This window comes from Microtus oregoni, unplaced genomic scaffold (assembly GCF_018167655.1).
Source record: "Microtus oregoni isolate MIOR12 unplaced genomic scaffold, Mior012 000019F_ref0000042, whole genome shotgun sequence".
NCBI lineage: Eukaryota > Metazoa > Chordata > Mammalia > Rodentia > Cricetidae > Microtus > Microtus oregoni.
Genome location: NW_024543078.1, coordinates 39,286,081 through 39,302,699, shown reverse-complemented (window position 1 = coordinate 39,302,699; position 16,619 = coordinate 39,286,081). Strand labels below are relative to the sequence as shown.

Here is a 16,619-nt window from a genome sequence, read left to right as displayed (position 1 = left end):
AAGAGGCAATGACCTTTGTCCTAGCATTACTATTCTGAGGCTAGAGGAAATAAGCACTACCCCTTATAGAAAACACACCCAAGATCATAACAAAATCCCCTAGCATGAGCTATTTTCCACACTGCATATCCCCACAGTGCCCTGAATCGGAAGGAAAAGCATTAAAACGGGAATCGCAGAAACCATGCAAACATGGAAACAATAAAGTATACTTAGAATACTGAAAGAAAATCCCACACACTTAGGATTATGCACTCAGTAAATTAATCCTTCAAAAGTGAAGGAGAAATAAAAACTTCCAATGTCTAAGGATCTCACTGACTCTGCATGAAACTAATTGACTTTTTTCAGACAGAAAGAAACTATACAGGTCGGATGGCTACAGTCCACATATAGAAAGATCATAACTAAATGCAACATAAAAATATTTTCTCATATTTCTTCATGATCTGACGACAACTGCTATCTTCATGTGAAATCTGGGAGATCAACTTATGGACAGGAAATGCATCCAATACTATATGGAAAAGGTGGAGAAAGGCGGAGGCATTTTCCTGAAGCCACTTGGGCCACGAGCAGGGCTTGACAGTACAATCTCAATGGGAACTTAGTTAAGGCACACTGTAGAGTTCAGGGCAACAGCAAGACATAAGTATTACTGATACATCATAAGGTATTCTAAAGTATAAAATATAAACAGAAGCCTTTGAAAATGAATATAAAACAGGTACACGGTTGATAATAATCCAAATATATTAAAAAATCATTCTTATCAACATTACGATCCATAAAAATATGAAAACATCAATGAAAAACAGAAGCACAAGGTATAAGAAAATCAACTATACCTATCTAGGACACCCATTCCAAAAGATTTATTTTGCCGGGCAGTGGTAGCGCACGCCTTTAATCCCAGCACTTGGGAGGCAGAGGCAGGCGGATCTTTGTGAGTTCGAGACCAGCCTGGTCTACAAGAGCTAGTTCCAGGACAGGCTCCAAAACCACAGAGAAACCCTGTCTCGAAAAACTTAAAAAAAAAAAAAAAAGATTTATTTCTATTACCTTAAATTATGTGTTGTGGGGTGGGTATGGGTATGTGCATGGGAGTAAAGATATCCATATAGGCCAGAGGCATAAGATCCCTCCGAAGTTGGAGTTACGAGTTCTGCGTTGCCCAATGTAAGTGCTGTGAACTGAACTCGGGTCCTTTGGAAAACAGCACACACACTCTTAAACTTGAGCTATCAGTCTAGCCATATAAACTTACTTTAAATACTCTAGTAAGTTAAAAGTAAGAGAGAGGTCTGTGAAGAAAGCTTGATAACCTCAATTTTGATTGCTTGACCCCATATGGTGAAAGAAGAGAATAGACTACATCAATTTGTCCTGACTTCCACACATATGCCATGGCACTAGTCCCCTACCCACCCAACAAATAAATGTTCAAGAAAAATATCTGAAAGAGTTACCAATGGATAAAAGACTCCCCCCACCACCAAAAAAAGTATGGAATGCAGGAAGAAATCAAGAGTGAAGGACGAAATTTACATTATAGCAACAACATATTCTTTAAAAAAAAAAAAAGCCAGGCATATTTGAAAGACATAAGAAGAAAGGAAGATTCTGGGTTTGTGACACATCCAAGCAATAGAGACCTTGTCTAGTAAGATGGTGGGGGTGCATGCCTTTAATCCCAGCACTCGGGAGGCAGAGGAAGGCAGATCTCTGTGAGTTCGAGGCCAGCCTGGATACAGAGTGAGTTCCAGGACAGACACCAAAGCTACAAAGAGAAACCCTGCTTGAAAACACACACACAGGGGCTGGAGAGATGGCTCAGAGGTTAAGAGCACTGCCTGCTCTTCCAAAGGTCCTGAGTTCAATTCCCAGCAACCACATGGTGGCTCACAACCATCTGTAATGGGGTCTGGTGCCCTCTTCTGGCCTGCAGGGATACACACAGACAGAATATTGTATACATAATAAATAAATTAAAAAAAAAAGAAAACACACACAAATATATATACATACATACATATATATATATATATATAGAGAGAGAGAGAGAGAGAGAGAGAGAGACCTCGTTCAAATCATCATCATCAGAATAATTAGGGTTGGAGTAAATGAAATAGAGAAAAATAAATCAAAAGATCAGGGACTAGAGAGAGATGGCTCAGTGGTTCAGAGAATGCATGCGTGCACTCACACACTCATAAAAAATAAGTCCTTTAGCCGGGCGGTGGTGGCGCACGCCTTTAATCCCAGCACTCGGGAGGCAGAGGTAGGCGGATCTCTGTGAGTTCGAGGCCAGCCTGGTCTACAAGAGCTAGTTCCAGGACAGGAACCAAAAGCTACGGAGAAACCCTGTCTCGAAAAATCAAAAAAAAAAAAAAAGTCCTTTAAAATTATTTTTTTCTTTAATTTGTCCCCATGTGAACCTGCCATCAAAGGCCAAAAAAGGGTATTGCCTTCCCCCAGTCTGGAGTTTCAGGTAGCTGTGAGCTACCTGACATTAGTGGCACAAACCAAACTTGGCTCCTGTGGAAAAGCAGCCAGTACCCTGAACTACTGAGCCATTTTACAGCCCCAAATAAGAAACTGAGAGAGAGTGAGAGAGTCACAGAGAGAGAGACAGACAGACAGACAGAGATGATCAACCATTCTTTGAAAAGACAAATTGACAAATTTATATTGTGACAGATTAATTAAAAAAGACTCAAATTACCTAAATATTTGTGGAAACAGTTACTGATATCGAATTATAGAGTAGGTGCATGGCTAGATGGGACTCAAGTGCAGTTCTTACCTAGCATGGAGGCAATTAGGCCCTACAGTCAATCCTCAAGAGCTAGGTGTATTTCTAACACTACCATTCTATAAAGAATTAGTGACTAGTGCAAGGATACTTAGGTGGGGAAAAGCAAGAAAGGAATTATTTAGATGATACAATTTTATAGGAAAACCCTAAAAGTTTCAGATGTACACAAAACCAAAAATGGTTAGATCTAATAAATGAAGTTAGCCCCACAAGACAGAAAGTTAACATTAAAAAAAATTGCAATTTTATGTGCCAAAAATAATCAATCAGAAAACAGCATAAAAAGAATAGAGTATTTATGAATTAACCAAAGAAGTGAGAGGACACTCGAGTAAGATTACTGCCAACATGTCCTATCTCCCTATGTCTTCTATAGATTTAATGCAATCTGTCACATTATCAATGATGTTTATTTTTTTGCAACACAGAAAAAAGCTATCTTAAATATCACATAGTAGCTTAAAAAGTCCTAAACTGTGGTTAGAATAAGAATGGCCACCATAAGCTCATAAATTTGAATGATTAGTCACTAGGGAGTAGCATTATTTGAATGGATTAGGTGTGGTCTTGTCGAAGGAAGAATGTCACTGGGGTGGGCTGCAAGGTTTCAAAAACTAATGCCAAACTCAGTATCTTTCTTAACTCTTTGCTTGTGGATCAGGATGTACTATAAGCAAATGCTCCAGTGCCATGTATGATGCCATAGTCCCTGCCTGAGGATAATGAACTGACCCTCTGGAACTGTAAACAAGCCCCCAATTAAATGCTTGCCTTGGTCATGGTGTCTCTTCATGGCAATGTAACAGTGACTAATAATCCAAACTATCTTGAAAGAAAACATAGCTGGACACTTGCATAAAATGTTCTGTAAAGTTCATAAACCTGTGACAGTTAAAATAGACAAGTAGAATAAGCACAATAGATAATACACAAGCACAAAGAGAAGGAAGAAGCCCAGGAGGATATAACCCCACACACAACCTGCTCAGCAGGAAGATGTAAAGTTAAATGTCATACTACCTCACAGCTATCAGATGGCTACTATCAAAATAAATAACAGGTGTTGATAAAGATGTGGAGAAATAATTCTTTTCTCCCCCCACCCCATACAGGGTTTCCCAGTAGCTAAGGAACCAGTCCTGGAACACACTCTGTAGACCAGGCTGGCTTAAAACTCAACAGAGATCCACCTGCCTCTGCCTCTTGAGTATTAGGATTAAGGGCGTGCGCCATCACTACCCAGCTAGGAGAAAGAATTCTTGTGCACCACAGATAGAAAGGTAAAGCCTGCAAAGTGGCAGTCTAGGTGGAAACCATTATGACAGTACAGATATCATACAATACAACAATTAACATTGTATGTTTAGAAGAGCCAAAAGAAGATAGTCTTAAAGAAATTCTTGTTAATCTATGTTCAGAAATGTTTGTCCCAATAGCCAAATAGTAGAAACAACCCAGAAAGTGTGGTATATACATACATGAAATTATCACTCAAGAAAGGAAATTCTATAATATACTATGTGAATGGAACTTAAGGATATCAAACTAAGTGAAATAGGCCACTCAAGAAAACAGAATTACTGCATAGTTCCAATTAATGAAGAACTTGGAGTAATCAGCTATAGAAACGGAAAGCAGAATGGTGATTCCAAATGGTGGGTGGAGGTGAGTTATTGCTTCATAAGTAAAAAAGCTCCACCTTTACAAGATGAAGAGTTACAACCACAAATGGCAATACCAGTTGCATGATGTTAGGAATGCCTCTGATTCCACTGACTAAAGCCTTAGAAGTTTGACTGAAGCCTTAGAAGTAGTTAGAAGGGTAGATTTTATGTCATGCATATTTTACCAACAGAAAGAAAAAAGAGATGAAGAAAAACATTAAATAAAAAACTGGAGGCACTGTACTAGTCTCTAAAGAACAGGTTTCAGATCAAGTAAAAACACCAAAAATAAAAGAAAGGCATACATGAACCTATAACAACGAAGTATACCAGTATGTGAAGCAAAAATAGAGAAGACTGCAAAGAGAAAATAAAAGAACCTTCTACCATAGTTGGAGTCTCCAATTCCTATTATTAAAAATGGACAGATCAAGAAGGCCAAAAATCAGAAAGAAGGATGAAACAAATAGCAGCAAATGGATACAATACCTTCTACAGATTACCCAACACAGAACAAACAATCTTCCCTTGCTCACAGGGAACATTTGCCTCTTGGTTTTTTGATAGGGTCTCTCTTGAAGTCCTGGCTGTCCTAGAGCTCACTATATAGACCAGCCTGACTTCAAACTCACAGAAGTCCAACTGTCTCTGCTGAGATTAAAGTTGTGTGCCATTTACACCTAGTGAACATTCACTTCTGATCCACCTACACTCCTTTATTAAAAAGATTTATTTATTTAATTTATGGATATGGGTATTTTGCCTGAATGCATATCTATGTGCACCATATGCATCCCTGGTGTCATGGATCCCCTGGAACTGGAGTTACAGACAGTAGTGAGCTGCCATGTGGGTGCTGGGAATTGAACCCAGGTCCTCTAGAGAAGCATCCAGTACTCCTAACTGCTGAGCCATTTCTCCAGTCCCCCACCTACACTTTTTTAAGTTCAAGAGCAGTGACCAGGCCTGGAAGGTATAGTTCAGTGCCTAGAACTCTAGACCACAATGCAATCTTATTTATTTATTAACTTATTTATTTTTGTGTGCTGGCAACTGAACTGAAGTTAGGCAAGAGCTCTATATTTTATTCTCTAATATTTCACTGCAGTTATTTTTTTGTCTTTTCTTTTACCTTTTATATATCTATATTAAAAATAAATGTATCACTAGTATACAAATCAGTATTTTTTTTAATCTCAAGGAAATTAAATCTTCACAGAATTCATCCTGAACATTCTATGAAAAAAATATTTATCCTCAATGGTCAGAGTATCAAGTAAAACAAAAATTAAAACCATGACATTAAATCTTATAAGCAACAACTGTGACTCCACCATAGCAGAAACTCCAAACAAGGTAGCAAAGGACAGAGACACAGGTTGACCCAGGAGCCTCAGTGAGTATGGCTGACTTCACACACAGCGCCTATTCTTTGACTCTTGGTTATACTAAGACACCACATTTAGCACTTCCAAGAAACCTCCAAGGGAACTGAAGACAAGCCTGGGCCATTCTAGAATAACTTGTGTTTCTAGAAGGTCCTTCTACTAACTTTGTGGAGCTGTTAACATACTGTATATTTAAACAGTCATAGCCAGAACACTCTAGTAAGTCTGCCTAACTCAAATAATACAAACCAATTCTGCAAGGCTTGGTAAGAGAAAATACAAGCTTGTTTAGAGAAACCAATGTTTTTACACCAGATATACACGAAGTATTTCATAAACTGCATACTTTCCCCTCCATACTGGGAATCAGAGTGTCCTGAATGGCAGGAAACACTACCACTGAGTTATAACTACAAGCCTATCAATAGCATCTTATTTTCCACGATAAAAAAGGCCTTCAACAGGTATATTTCAAATGGATCATTGTGGGGCTGGAAAGATGGTTGAGTGGTTAAGAGCACTGGCTGCTCTTCCAGAGGATCCTAGTTTGAATTCCAGCACCTACATGGCAGCTTTCAGCTGCCTGTAACTCAAGTTCCAGAGGATCCAGCACTACCTTCTGGTCTCTGCAGGCACCAGATACACATAAAATAAAGTAAAATAAAACTAAAATGTTTATCAGCGTCTAGTCACGATATCAAGAAGTAATGTGGTTGAAGTGTGGCTTAATTACAAATTTGAAAGTTTCTATATGATCATAACCATGTGTGGCTAGTCCTCTCTATTTGCCTTCCTACACATGAATCTTTTGCATTTACCTATGATCTTAAGTTTAACAGGGTCAAAGGAAAAGGTATCAGATACAGAAATGGTACTAAAAATGCTTTTCTTTTCTTCTTTTACCCTTTTATGAGACCTCTAACTTTCTTAAAAAAAAAAAAAAAAAAAAAAGGCCAGTCTTAAAAAAGAGGCTGGAGAGATGGCACACAGATCTGCTTCAGTTCTAAACACCCACATAGTAGCTCACTTAAACTCCACTTCAACGGATTCAATGCCCTCTTCTAACCTCCATGGACATCAGGCACACACAGACATGTACAGGCAAAATATTCACACACAAAAAATAAAAATAAATCTTTAAAAAGGTTAGGTGTGCTGGAGAGATGGCTCAGTGGTTAAGAACTGGCTGTTCTTCCAGAGGATCTGGGTTTGAATTCCAAAACCCACATCCTGGCTCACAAACATCTATAAACTCCAGTTCTAAGGGATCCAATAACTTCTACTAGCCTCCAAGGCATACAGGTGGGGCACAGATACCCCTGCAGGCAAAACATTTATACGTTTATCTGTAACTTCTGACTTCAATGGGTACTGCATGCATATGGTGTACACACACGCACACGCACACACACGAGGACAAAATACCCATATATAAATGAAGGTGGGAGGGGAGACAAAGTAAGGAAGGTAACTTGTAAACAGTTGAGAAGAGTGTTCCCAGTGAACTTGGGGAACAATTAATTAATACTTTCAATAACAAAAAATATACAATGCCGGGTGGTGGTGGCGCACGCCTTTAATCCCAGCACTCGGGAGGCAGAGGCAGGCGGATCTCTGGGAGTTCGAGGCCAGCCTGGTCTACAAGAGCTAGTTCCAGGACAGGCTCCAAAGCTACAGAGAAACCCTGTCTCGAAAAACCAAAAATAAATAAACAAATAAAAAATATACAATGGACATTCTTTAATCTTTCTTTTTTTCCAGAATTAGGTAAAAGTTCTATTTAGAAAAAAAAAAATAAGTGGGCAGCACCTTATACATTCATTCACCCAGATGAAAGGAGGATATAAAACCACAAACCCCCCAAACATAGTGTGGGCTTTGACGACATACTTGAAAATGCTTCGAAGACATTTGTTAATAAAGATATTGCTACATTTTCAAAATGGGTGATTCTGAGTACTTATAAAAACTAAACTTAAACCTTATTCTTCTGTAAGTGTGATATTAATCTACCACCTGTGCCTCTCCCCAGCAAACACACAAGGAACCCATTTACTAGCCACTCATAACGTACCATAACGTACCATAGCGTGACCCCAGAGGACCAAGCCCTTCCCATGTCATGGCCCCACTTTTTGTCCCACTTGAGCATCACTGTGTTAAATAAACTAATAATATTTTTGCTTGATTGGCACTAACTTGGAACCATAACATAACTAACATAACAAAATTTCAGCATTATGGATGGTCAACAAGGCAAGTGCAAAGCAGCTCAAGAGCCAAAGAAGCCTAAAAAGTAAACTAGCTAGGGATGGTGCATACCTATAATCCTAGTACTAGAGATGTAGAGGCAGAAGGATCATTGCATGTTCAAGGCTGCCTGGTCAACATAGGATTTCAGGCCAATTTCTCTAAATTTATTTCAAAGTCTAAGATACTACGTATATACATGTGGTTCTTTAAGGAGACACTTAAAAGTTGACCACTTCTAGACTTTTGCTGCTTTTCCTAAGTGAGCTCTTTGCAGGTTGGGTTTTGAGGAACCTCTTCTTTGCCCTACAGCTATATTTCCATATTCACAGATAATACGATTTCTCTGTGTTTCACACAGGGCTTTTCTTCAGGCTTGCGTAATTGATAAGGTCCTAGTTTGCAAGCCAGAAAACATCAGAGGATTCAAGCTATTTTCAACTCACTTTATCTATTATGTTAAGGCAAAAGTCAGGTCCGGGGTAGAAAAATGGACTATTTATTGTCAAGTATCCTGGAGTTCAATCTGTTAGCAACATCCCCAGAAAACGCTCTAATTCTAGTGACTAAATCCTGATTTTTTTTTTTTTTGTATTCCTATACACTGCAAAGGTTCAACATTACAAGAACTTTAGAGACTATAGCCAAAGCAAATGTCTGCAGTGCATCAGGAGCAGCCGCATGGGTCAGCATACCCACTCCTGTTTGCTGAAGTATGTGCTCTTGTCAGAATTCAAGTCATGAGAGACTTCAAGGCCTTTCCTAACTGGCTTACCTTACTGTGTGTGAAGGGGGGTGCTGTATACAAAGTGGGGTGGATGAGCGGTCGAGGCAGGTGTGGAACAGTGTGCAAGGGTACATGTCCGTGGATGTGGGGGTACAGGTGCAGCGCAGGGTGTGTTGGCTTCTCTGGGCTCAGGAACTGATGGCCAGGAGGCAGGGCTCCAGCAGTCATTGCTGATGCTGGTAGCCCAGAAGCTTCTTGTTTACAAACATGGCATTCACAAGTGTTCGGAGTTTGTTCCGCCTAAAACAACAGAAAAAGAAGTACATGAATTAAGCTACAGTCAGTGAGAACTACAGAGCAAACATAAAGATTAAGGACTCAGTCTGGGCTAACTAGAGCCCCCCACATGAAAAAGTACAAATGCCACAGATGAAAGCAAGGAAGGCTGCAGAGCTCAGCCTCATTTTCCAGAAGGGTATTTACAGAGACAGAAGTCACTGACCAGGGACTCAACTGAGCAGCAACAAGGATTTCCATAAAGATATTAGAAGGATAAAGCCAGGAGGGAACTGGAACCAAAGACAACAGGATCACTGGGTGGCTGGACTCTGCTGGGCTCCTACTTTTCAATCAACAGCTGCAATGAAACTTCCACCAAGAAGGGGAGATTGCATGCTAGCTGGGGCAGAAGGAAGAGACTAGTGAAACTTCCTTATCAAAGCAAATGTGAAATTGAAAACAGGTAACAAAGATAACACTTCAGACTCTAGAATTAAGCCATAGTCATACACTGGGACCTCGAAGTCTTTATTTAAAGATACCCAGAACTTCAGGGAAGAACAGGAAGAATCTGGACTTTCTGTCAGAGCCTTCTCTTGATCTAGCTCTAGTGCAGGGAGCAGCATACAGGAAATATGAGTAAAGAAGCCTTGCTACCAAGGAGAACAGCTCAGTGTCCAGTGAGCTGAGTCAAATAAAGTAGATGTCAGGTCTCAAACCTGGGACAAAGAGCCTAACTAAGGTGCCTATTTAACTTATCGACACAGACTTGGTTAGCATGTTCTCCCAGAATCCTTTAGTCTCTCCCTACCTGTTAGAGGGTACAGCTAACATACTCTTCTCACAGTTACACTTCCCTAGATAATCCATCCATTTTGGTTGCTGGGCCATTTAGGCTACCTTTTACTCTTCTGGCTCTCCTTTCTCCCTTCCCCATTCTCCTCACATGACCCTGATCAGGGTCATACCCACTCTCCCAGAAGTCCCTGCCTCTGGCTATACTCTCTCTCATAGCTATAATAAACCTCCCTCATATCTAAGAGCAGCAATGTTCTTCCTTTTTAGTCCTTTTCTCATTCAGTAGACTCAGTGGGAATGGACAGTGAATGAGAGAGAGAAACAGACTGGGGAAACTTTAAAAGTGAAATGGCTGTGAAATACTCCTTAAATTATCCAAAGCTCAGTGGTTGACTAGGAAGCCACAGTTTACACATAGTCACGACCTTCAAAGGAAGCATACAAAGGAAGAAACCACCAAAGTTCACTGGAGTACAAGCTGAGCAAAGGAACTGTTCCCTAATCTACACACAGATGTGCTGGAACACAGAGGAACCTTCAGAAGAGATAAGGCAGCAAGGATTGACCCAATAAAGCAAGCAGCCAGGCTAAAAGCAGAAAGGGGCAGCAGGGCATGGGCACACATCTTTAATCCCAGCACTCTGGAGACACAGACCTACGTATCTGTGAGTTCGAGGTCAGCCTGGTGTACAAAGAGAGTTCCACGAGAGTTAGGACTGTTCACACAGGGAAACCCTGTTTCAAAAAACAAAACAAACAAACACAAACAAAAACAAAAAACAAACAAACAAAAAAAACCAAAAAGTAACAAATGAAACAAAACAAAAAGCAGACAGCAGCGGCTCTCTCACAATGTGAGTGATGTAGATGCAGGCATTTAACAGCAATAAAGTAATGATCATGGAAAATAAAAAGCACACCCCCTGGGGGGGTGACAGCAATCCCAACGAGAAAGTCAGACTATAAAGTTATTATATATAATAAATATTATCTAAACCAATCAGTTTTCTACAAAAAAATATGAGACATGCCAGAAAAGGACAGTCAGATGTTTCTGCACACTGTAAATATGTATTGTTCCAATTGGCTAGTAATAAAAACTGTTTGACCAACAGCCAGGCAGGATAGGGTTAGGCAGAACAATTAAACTGAAGACTCAGATGGGTGTGTGTGTGTGAGAGAGAGAGATGTAAGCAGTGCCCAAGAAATAACATGCCTTTGTTAAAAGACTTGGCAATACATAGATTAGCAGAAATGGGTTAATTTAGATGTAAGAGCTAGCTAGTAATAGTTAGTAATAAGCTAGTTAGTAATAAGTATAGGCCAAACAGTTTGTAATTAATGTAAGTCTCTGTGTGATTATTTAGGACCACGCAATGGGGGCATGAAAGTATTGCCTCTCTTACAGTCATTGGACAACAGTTCTTGGTCCACACATCAGACTGACAAACAATGATGTCTAAGCAGGAAGAACAGCTTGTTCAGAGAATTAAGGATAATGTTAAAACAAAAATTCAACATAAAGAGAAAAAAAAAGATAAATCCTAAAACAAACTGAAGATGACAGAAAAAAGAATCTGAGAATCCCAGTAAACAAAAGAAATTAACCTTGTATAAAATGTATCAAAAACTAGCAGAACTGGAAAGAACCATTGATAATCTATATACTGCAAATCTAACCTCCATGAAGGTGGTATTAGGGGCTCTATCCTCATCCTTTCTTCATCCATCTAAAGCTACTGTGGAAAGATGGCTACTTATAAAGAAGCACACTGGTGGACTGAATGAGAGTGGCCTCCATAGGCTCATATATTTAAATGCTTAGTCCCCAGTTAGTGAAACTATCCAGAAAGGACTAGGGGTTGTGGCCTTGTTGGAGGAGGTGTGTCACTGGGGGTAGTCTTTGAAGTTTCAAAAGCTCAAATCAATACCAGCTAGCTTTCTCCCTCTTCTATCTCACTGTGCCTGATGCTTAGGGATTAAGGTATTAAGTTCTCAGCTATTGCTCCAGCACCATGCCTGGCTGCCTGCTGCCATGCTCTCCACCATAATGGTCATGGACTCACCCTCTGAACAATAAACTCTATCTTCTGTAAGTTGTCTTTAGAAGACACACATTACCAGACTAGAGGATAGGCCTTATTGTATTTCAAACTTACCATAGAGTCAACAGTCAAGTGAGCTGTGGGGTAGAGACCAACATAAAGACCAATAAACAGAATGGAATGTAGGCCTGAATTTTTAATATGGGAAAATATGATCTTTCCAAAAAAAAAGGTTCTAAGTCTAACCTTACACCATAAGAAATATTGAGTCACGAGGCAGTGGTGGTGCACATGTTTAGTTCTAGCACTTGGGAGATAGAGGCAGGTGTATTTCTGAGTACAAGGCCAGACAGTTCTATAGAGAGAGTTTTAGGACAGCCAGGGTTACACAGAGAAACCCTGTCTAAAACAAAGCAAAACAAGAAATACTGAGTCAAACAGATCACAGTATCAGTCAGAAGTAAAATTATAAATCTAGAAGAAAACCACTTTGTTTAAAACAAAACAAACAAACAAAAAAACAACAGAACTAGAATGCACTGAAACAAAAACCTTGGGGGGCTGGATAGACAGCTCAGAGGTTAAGAGCACTGGCTGCTCTTCCAGAAATCCTGAGTTCAATTCATATGCAGATGTGTTCCATAGAACTGATCTGGCAATAAACAGGGTGTTAGATAAACTGAATAAATGGTCAAAAGGGAGAAACAACACAAGTGCTGGCCAATAGAGTTAAAAAAAGACAAAAACCCCACCACCTCCAGAGCAGAACAGAGCGAAGTCAGTGGAATCAGAGTGATGAGACCTTAGTTTCAGCCCATGGTACTACAGAGGGTGGGAAAAGGAAGGACAGGGCTAAATGAGGATACAGCTCAGTGGTAGGGAGCTTGCCTACCATGGGTGAGGCCTAGAATTCAAACTCTTATAATTTCTCAGACTTTCCTCAAGATTCTAAATTATTTATAACCAGGCATGGTGTCCACACCTGTAATTCCAGCATTTGGGAGGCAACATGATCAGGAGTTTATAAAAGGCTAGACTTAGCTACATGGTATGGTACTTTGTCTTAAACAAACAAAATCTAAAGCAAACTAAAATACAATAATAGTCATACAAACAAACAAAAAAATCAAACATAAAAAACAAGGCCTGAGATCAGTTCATGTACTTGTCTTAATAGAGGACCTGAGTTCAGTTCCTCACACCCATATCCATTGACTCACAACTACCTGTAACTCTAGCTCCAAGGGGATCAGACACCACTGGCTTTCCTGGTCACTCATGTGCACATGCCCATAAAAATACATGTAATTAAAAATAATGAAAATAACTTTTAAAAATTAAAGTTACAAAAATAAAAAACATATAGAATCACATCCTTCAGAGACACGTTAAGTAAAAAGCAACACAGCCTTTCTCACAAGACAGGAAAGAATAAATGTTTGCATTTGCACATAATGAAACCAGTTATCTCCTGGGCATAAGGGCTGAAGGTACACAGGTGATGGGACACAAAATGGGGGACGATGATGCCAAGACTTCCCAATTTACTCCTTTTGATATCACCTTTATTATTTTAATCACATACATTACTCATTACAATTATTAATTAGCCAAGCGCCTGGCCTCCACTTGTTCTTCCTTTCATTTAAAAAACTCTTACTGAACTAATAAAACTCTGAAGCTGGGTGTGAGAACATACACCCCAGCATTTGAGTTTAGGTAGAAGGATCATGGGTTCAAGGTCAACCAAGAGTGAGAACTATCTCCAACACAAACAATAAAACCCATCTTTCTTTTACAGACAAAAGGAAAGAAAGAAAAAGGAAGAAAAGCAAAAACCTGTCTCTAAGCACAGAGTGTTATAAAACTAATGACAATTATAGATCTGAGCAATAGCAAAAAGAGACTAAAATATGAGTTGTATATAATTTATAAGTAAACTTGTTTCTCTACAGTTCTAATTTCAGGAATTGCTGGAATTGGCATAATTTGCTTCTATTTACAGGAAATACACAAAGGAAGAAACAGAAAACATAAACAGAAGATCTTACCTGCTGCGCTGGGTAGGATGGAGGTGGAGTGTCTACTTTACTCTCGTCTGCCCTTGGGCTACCATTTCCTAGAGCCTCATCTTCTTTGGGTGCTCCTGGGGGCTCACCACTACTTTCACCATCAGCATCTTCATCATCAGCTTCTGAAGAACTATGGCTGGTGCTGCTTACCTGAGGGGACTTAAAAGGCAGCATTCTGTAGCTTTATTTTTCAAAACAATAGTAATGTAAATGAAATGTAAGACCACCACATCTGGCATTTACTGACACCCACACCTCCTCATAAAAAAGCTACACCCATACCTCATCTTTCAGGGCCATGTTTTCCCCACCACCATTCAGTTCGCTGTGGATTCCATTCATGTTGGCCACCACATTGGTATCATCGTAGTTAGTCAACGGATAAATGTCAGCAAACTTAGCTGACAATGGTGCGACGTCTTCATCATCACTACAACTGAGGCAAGCAGAGACGGTCACCATGAGGCCCTTCGTTTGGGGAGGACAGTGAGGAGCACCCCCCACTGAACACGACATCTCCTCTAAGGTCATGGGTCTGTTCACGAAGAGTGTTCAGTGTCACTCACACTACTTAACACCTCTTAGTCACCTGAACACAAAGAAAAGCCTGGATGAGTAACATCTGTGACTTGGAGAATGATGGGAAAAAATGTCCCACAGTAGAAACGCCGGTGTGACCAAGATGAATTGGTAATACATTTTCATTTGGCCTGAAAAGCCCTGGAGTAAAAGTGCCACCCCCAAGTAGACATCATTTTCATGAAAATGTTAAGATACAAAAAGTAACCACAGGTCTTTTACAATCACCAAATTGTTAGATAATATCCAGCTGACCAAATCTCCCAAGCACGGTTATGTAACAACATGATAATTAAGTTAGCTATACTCAAGTCAGTTTTGAAAATCAACTTCATCTATGCAATGAGAAAATGACATGCTCACTGAAAAAAAACAACAACAACAACAACAAAAAAAAACCAGAACTTAAGAAAATCTTCTGGATTTAGCCTATGGAGATCACTTTAAAATATAACTTCCTAATATAAGAGAAGAGCTACTGTAGATTAGGGATGACCAGACATGCCCACCCCAGTATTAGCTAAAACTTGCGCCAATCTGTGCTCTATCTTGACACAATGATCTCTAAGAAGGTAAAAATCCGAAGGATCAGTGCTCTGCCTCCTAAGAAAAGGTCCAGAATTAAAAAGCACATGGTACTCTCTCTTTTGTTTTAAGACAGGGTCTTTCTATATAACCCTGGCTATCCTGGAACTCACTATGTAGACCAGGTGTTGACCTTATAGAGATCCAACTGCCTCTGCCTCCTGGGTACTTTCTATTTTCAAAACGAGGAACCTAATACACTTCACCAATATCTGAAGCTCACCAACAGAAGAAAAAAGCACCCACCACCAAGGGAGTGTGTGTGTCTTGGCTAACAGTGTTCCTGCAGTGTTCCCACTGCCATGGTGTACCATGGGAAAACTGGTTCTGAAATAAAGTGGCCAACTCATCCTTAGCACGTACATGACAAGTGGAGGCTTCTCTGCCTCAGTAAGACCCACACTGCACTGTACTGCAATGACTGAAATGATGTTGCTGATTCATCAGTTTAGAAAACAGCACCAAGATAGCTACGTCACAAGGATTTTCAATCACACACAGGTTGGAAGACACTAATCACAAGTTGTTAGGGCCTTGAGTATTGGAAGACACGAGTTGCCCAGACCAACATGAGGGCAGTTCCAGTTCAGGTAAAAGGCTCCTGTAGCTGATGTTCTACTAATGATCACACATCAGAGCCTACTATTGATAATGGCAATTATGACAATAAGTGGGACAGTTTGATAAAGTTAATTGCAATTCCCTAACTTCAATTTTCCACAGATTCACCTGCATGTTAAACTTCCATATGCCTGGTTAGAAACTGTATAACAGCTAGCAAAGAAATCTTCAAAATGCTTAAGACCTGAGAGCATAATCAGCAGAACTTTGTTCAATGAAGAATAAACTATGGGCTTCAGCTCAGGCCTTTAGAATGTATTTGGGGTTGGGATAAGACTCAGTGATACAGAGTTCATATAAGGTCCTGAGTTCTAGTCCCCTAGCAACAATAAAATTAATTCACTGAGACCTGGAAGACAAGGATAAACATCAAAGGAAGAAAAAAAATGAGCACCAGCATGACAAATTCAAATGAAGTATATGATGAACATTTCTATCAGTTCGAAGACTCTGAGGATCACGTGCAGCCAGATATAGTCAACAATCCCTCAAAATAGCACTTCTGCAGGCAGGGCTATGATGGTTTCATGTTCAACTTACTTTACTTAAGAAACAACATAAAGCCCACTGGGGTGGCATATGCCCTTTAATTCCAGGACTGAGGAGGTAGAGGCAGGTGGATCTCAGAGTGTGAGGCCAGTCTGGTTTACATAGAGAGCTCCAGGATAGTCAGAGCTACATAATAAAACTGTCTCAAAAAAAAAAAAAGGAAAAAAAAAAGAATGAGAGAGACAGAGAAACACAGAAATGAAAAAGAAAATGCCAGGTGTGGTGGCACATGACTTTAATCCCA

The 16,619-nt window shown here is 39.8% G+C and overlaps 1 protein-coding gene across 5 annotated transcripts in view; it reads right to left on the bottom strand.

The window, feature by feature from the left end:
- The window catches only part of LOC121459401 (protein FAM193A-like), a 125,291-nt gene that overhangs the window by 33,469 nt on the left and 75,203 nt on the right, over positions 1–16,619 (bottom strand). For 4 of the 5 annotated variants that reach the window (XM_041669128.1, XM_041669130.1, XM_041669125.1 and 1 more), the window contains exons 10-12: positions 14,324–14,477; positions 14,021–14,200; positions 8,896–9,147 (exon numbers count right to left, since the gene is read on the bottom strand). In XM_041669128.1, coding sequence (XP_041525062.1) covers positions 8,896–9,147; positions 14,021–14,200; positions 14,324–14,477 — 586 coding nt within the window. The remainder of the gene's footprint in view (positions 1–8,895; positions 9,148–14,020; positions 14,201–14,323; positions 14,478–16,619) is intronic. The other variant, XM_041669127.1, reaches the window with a different exon arrangement.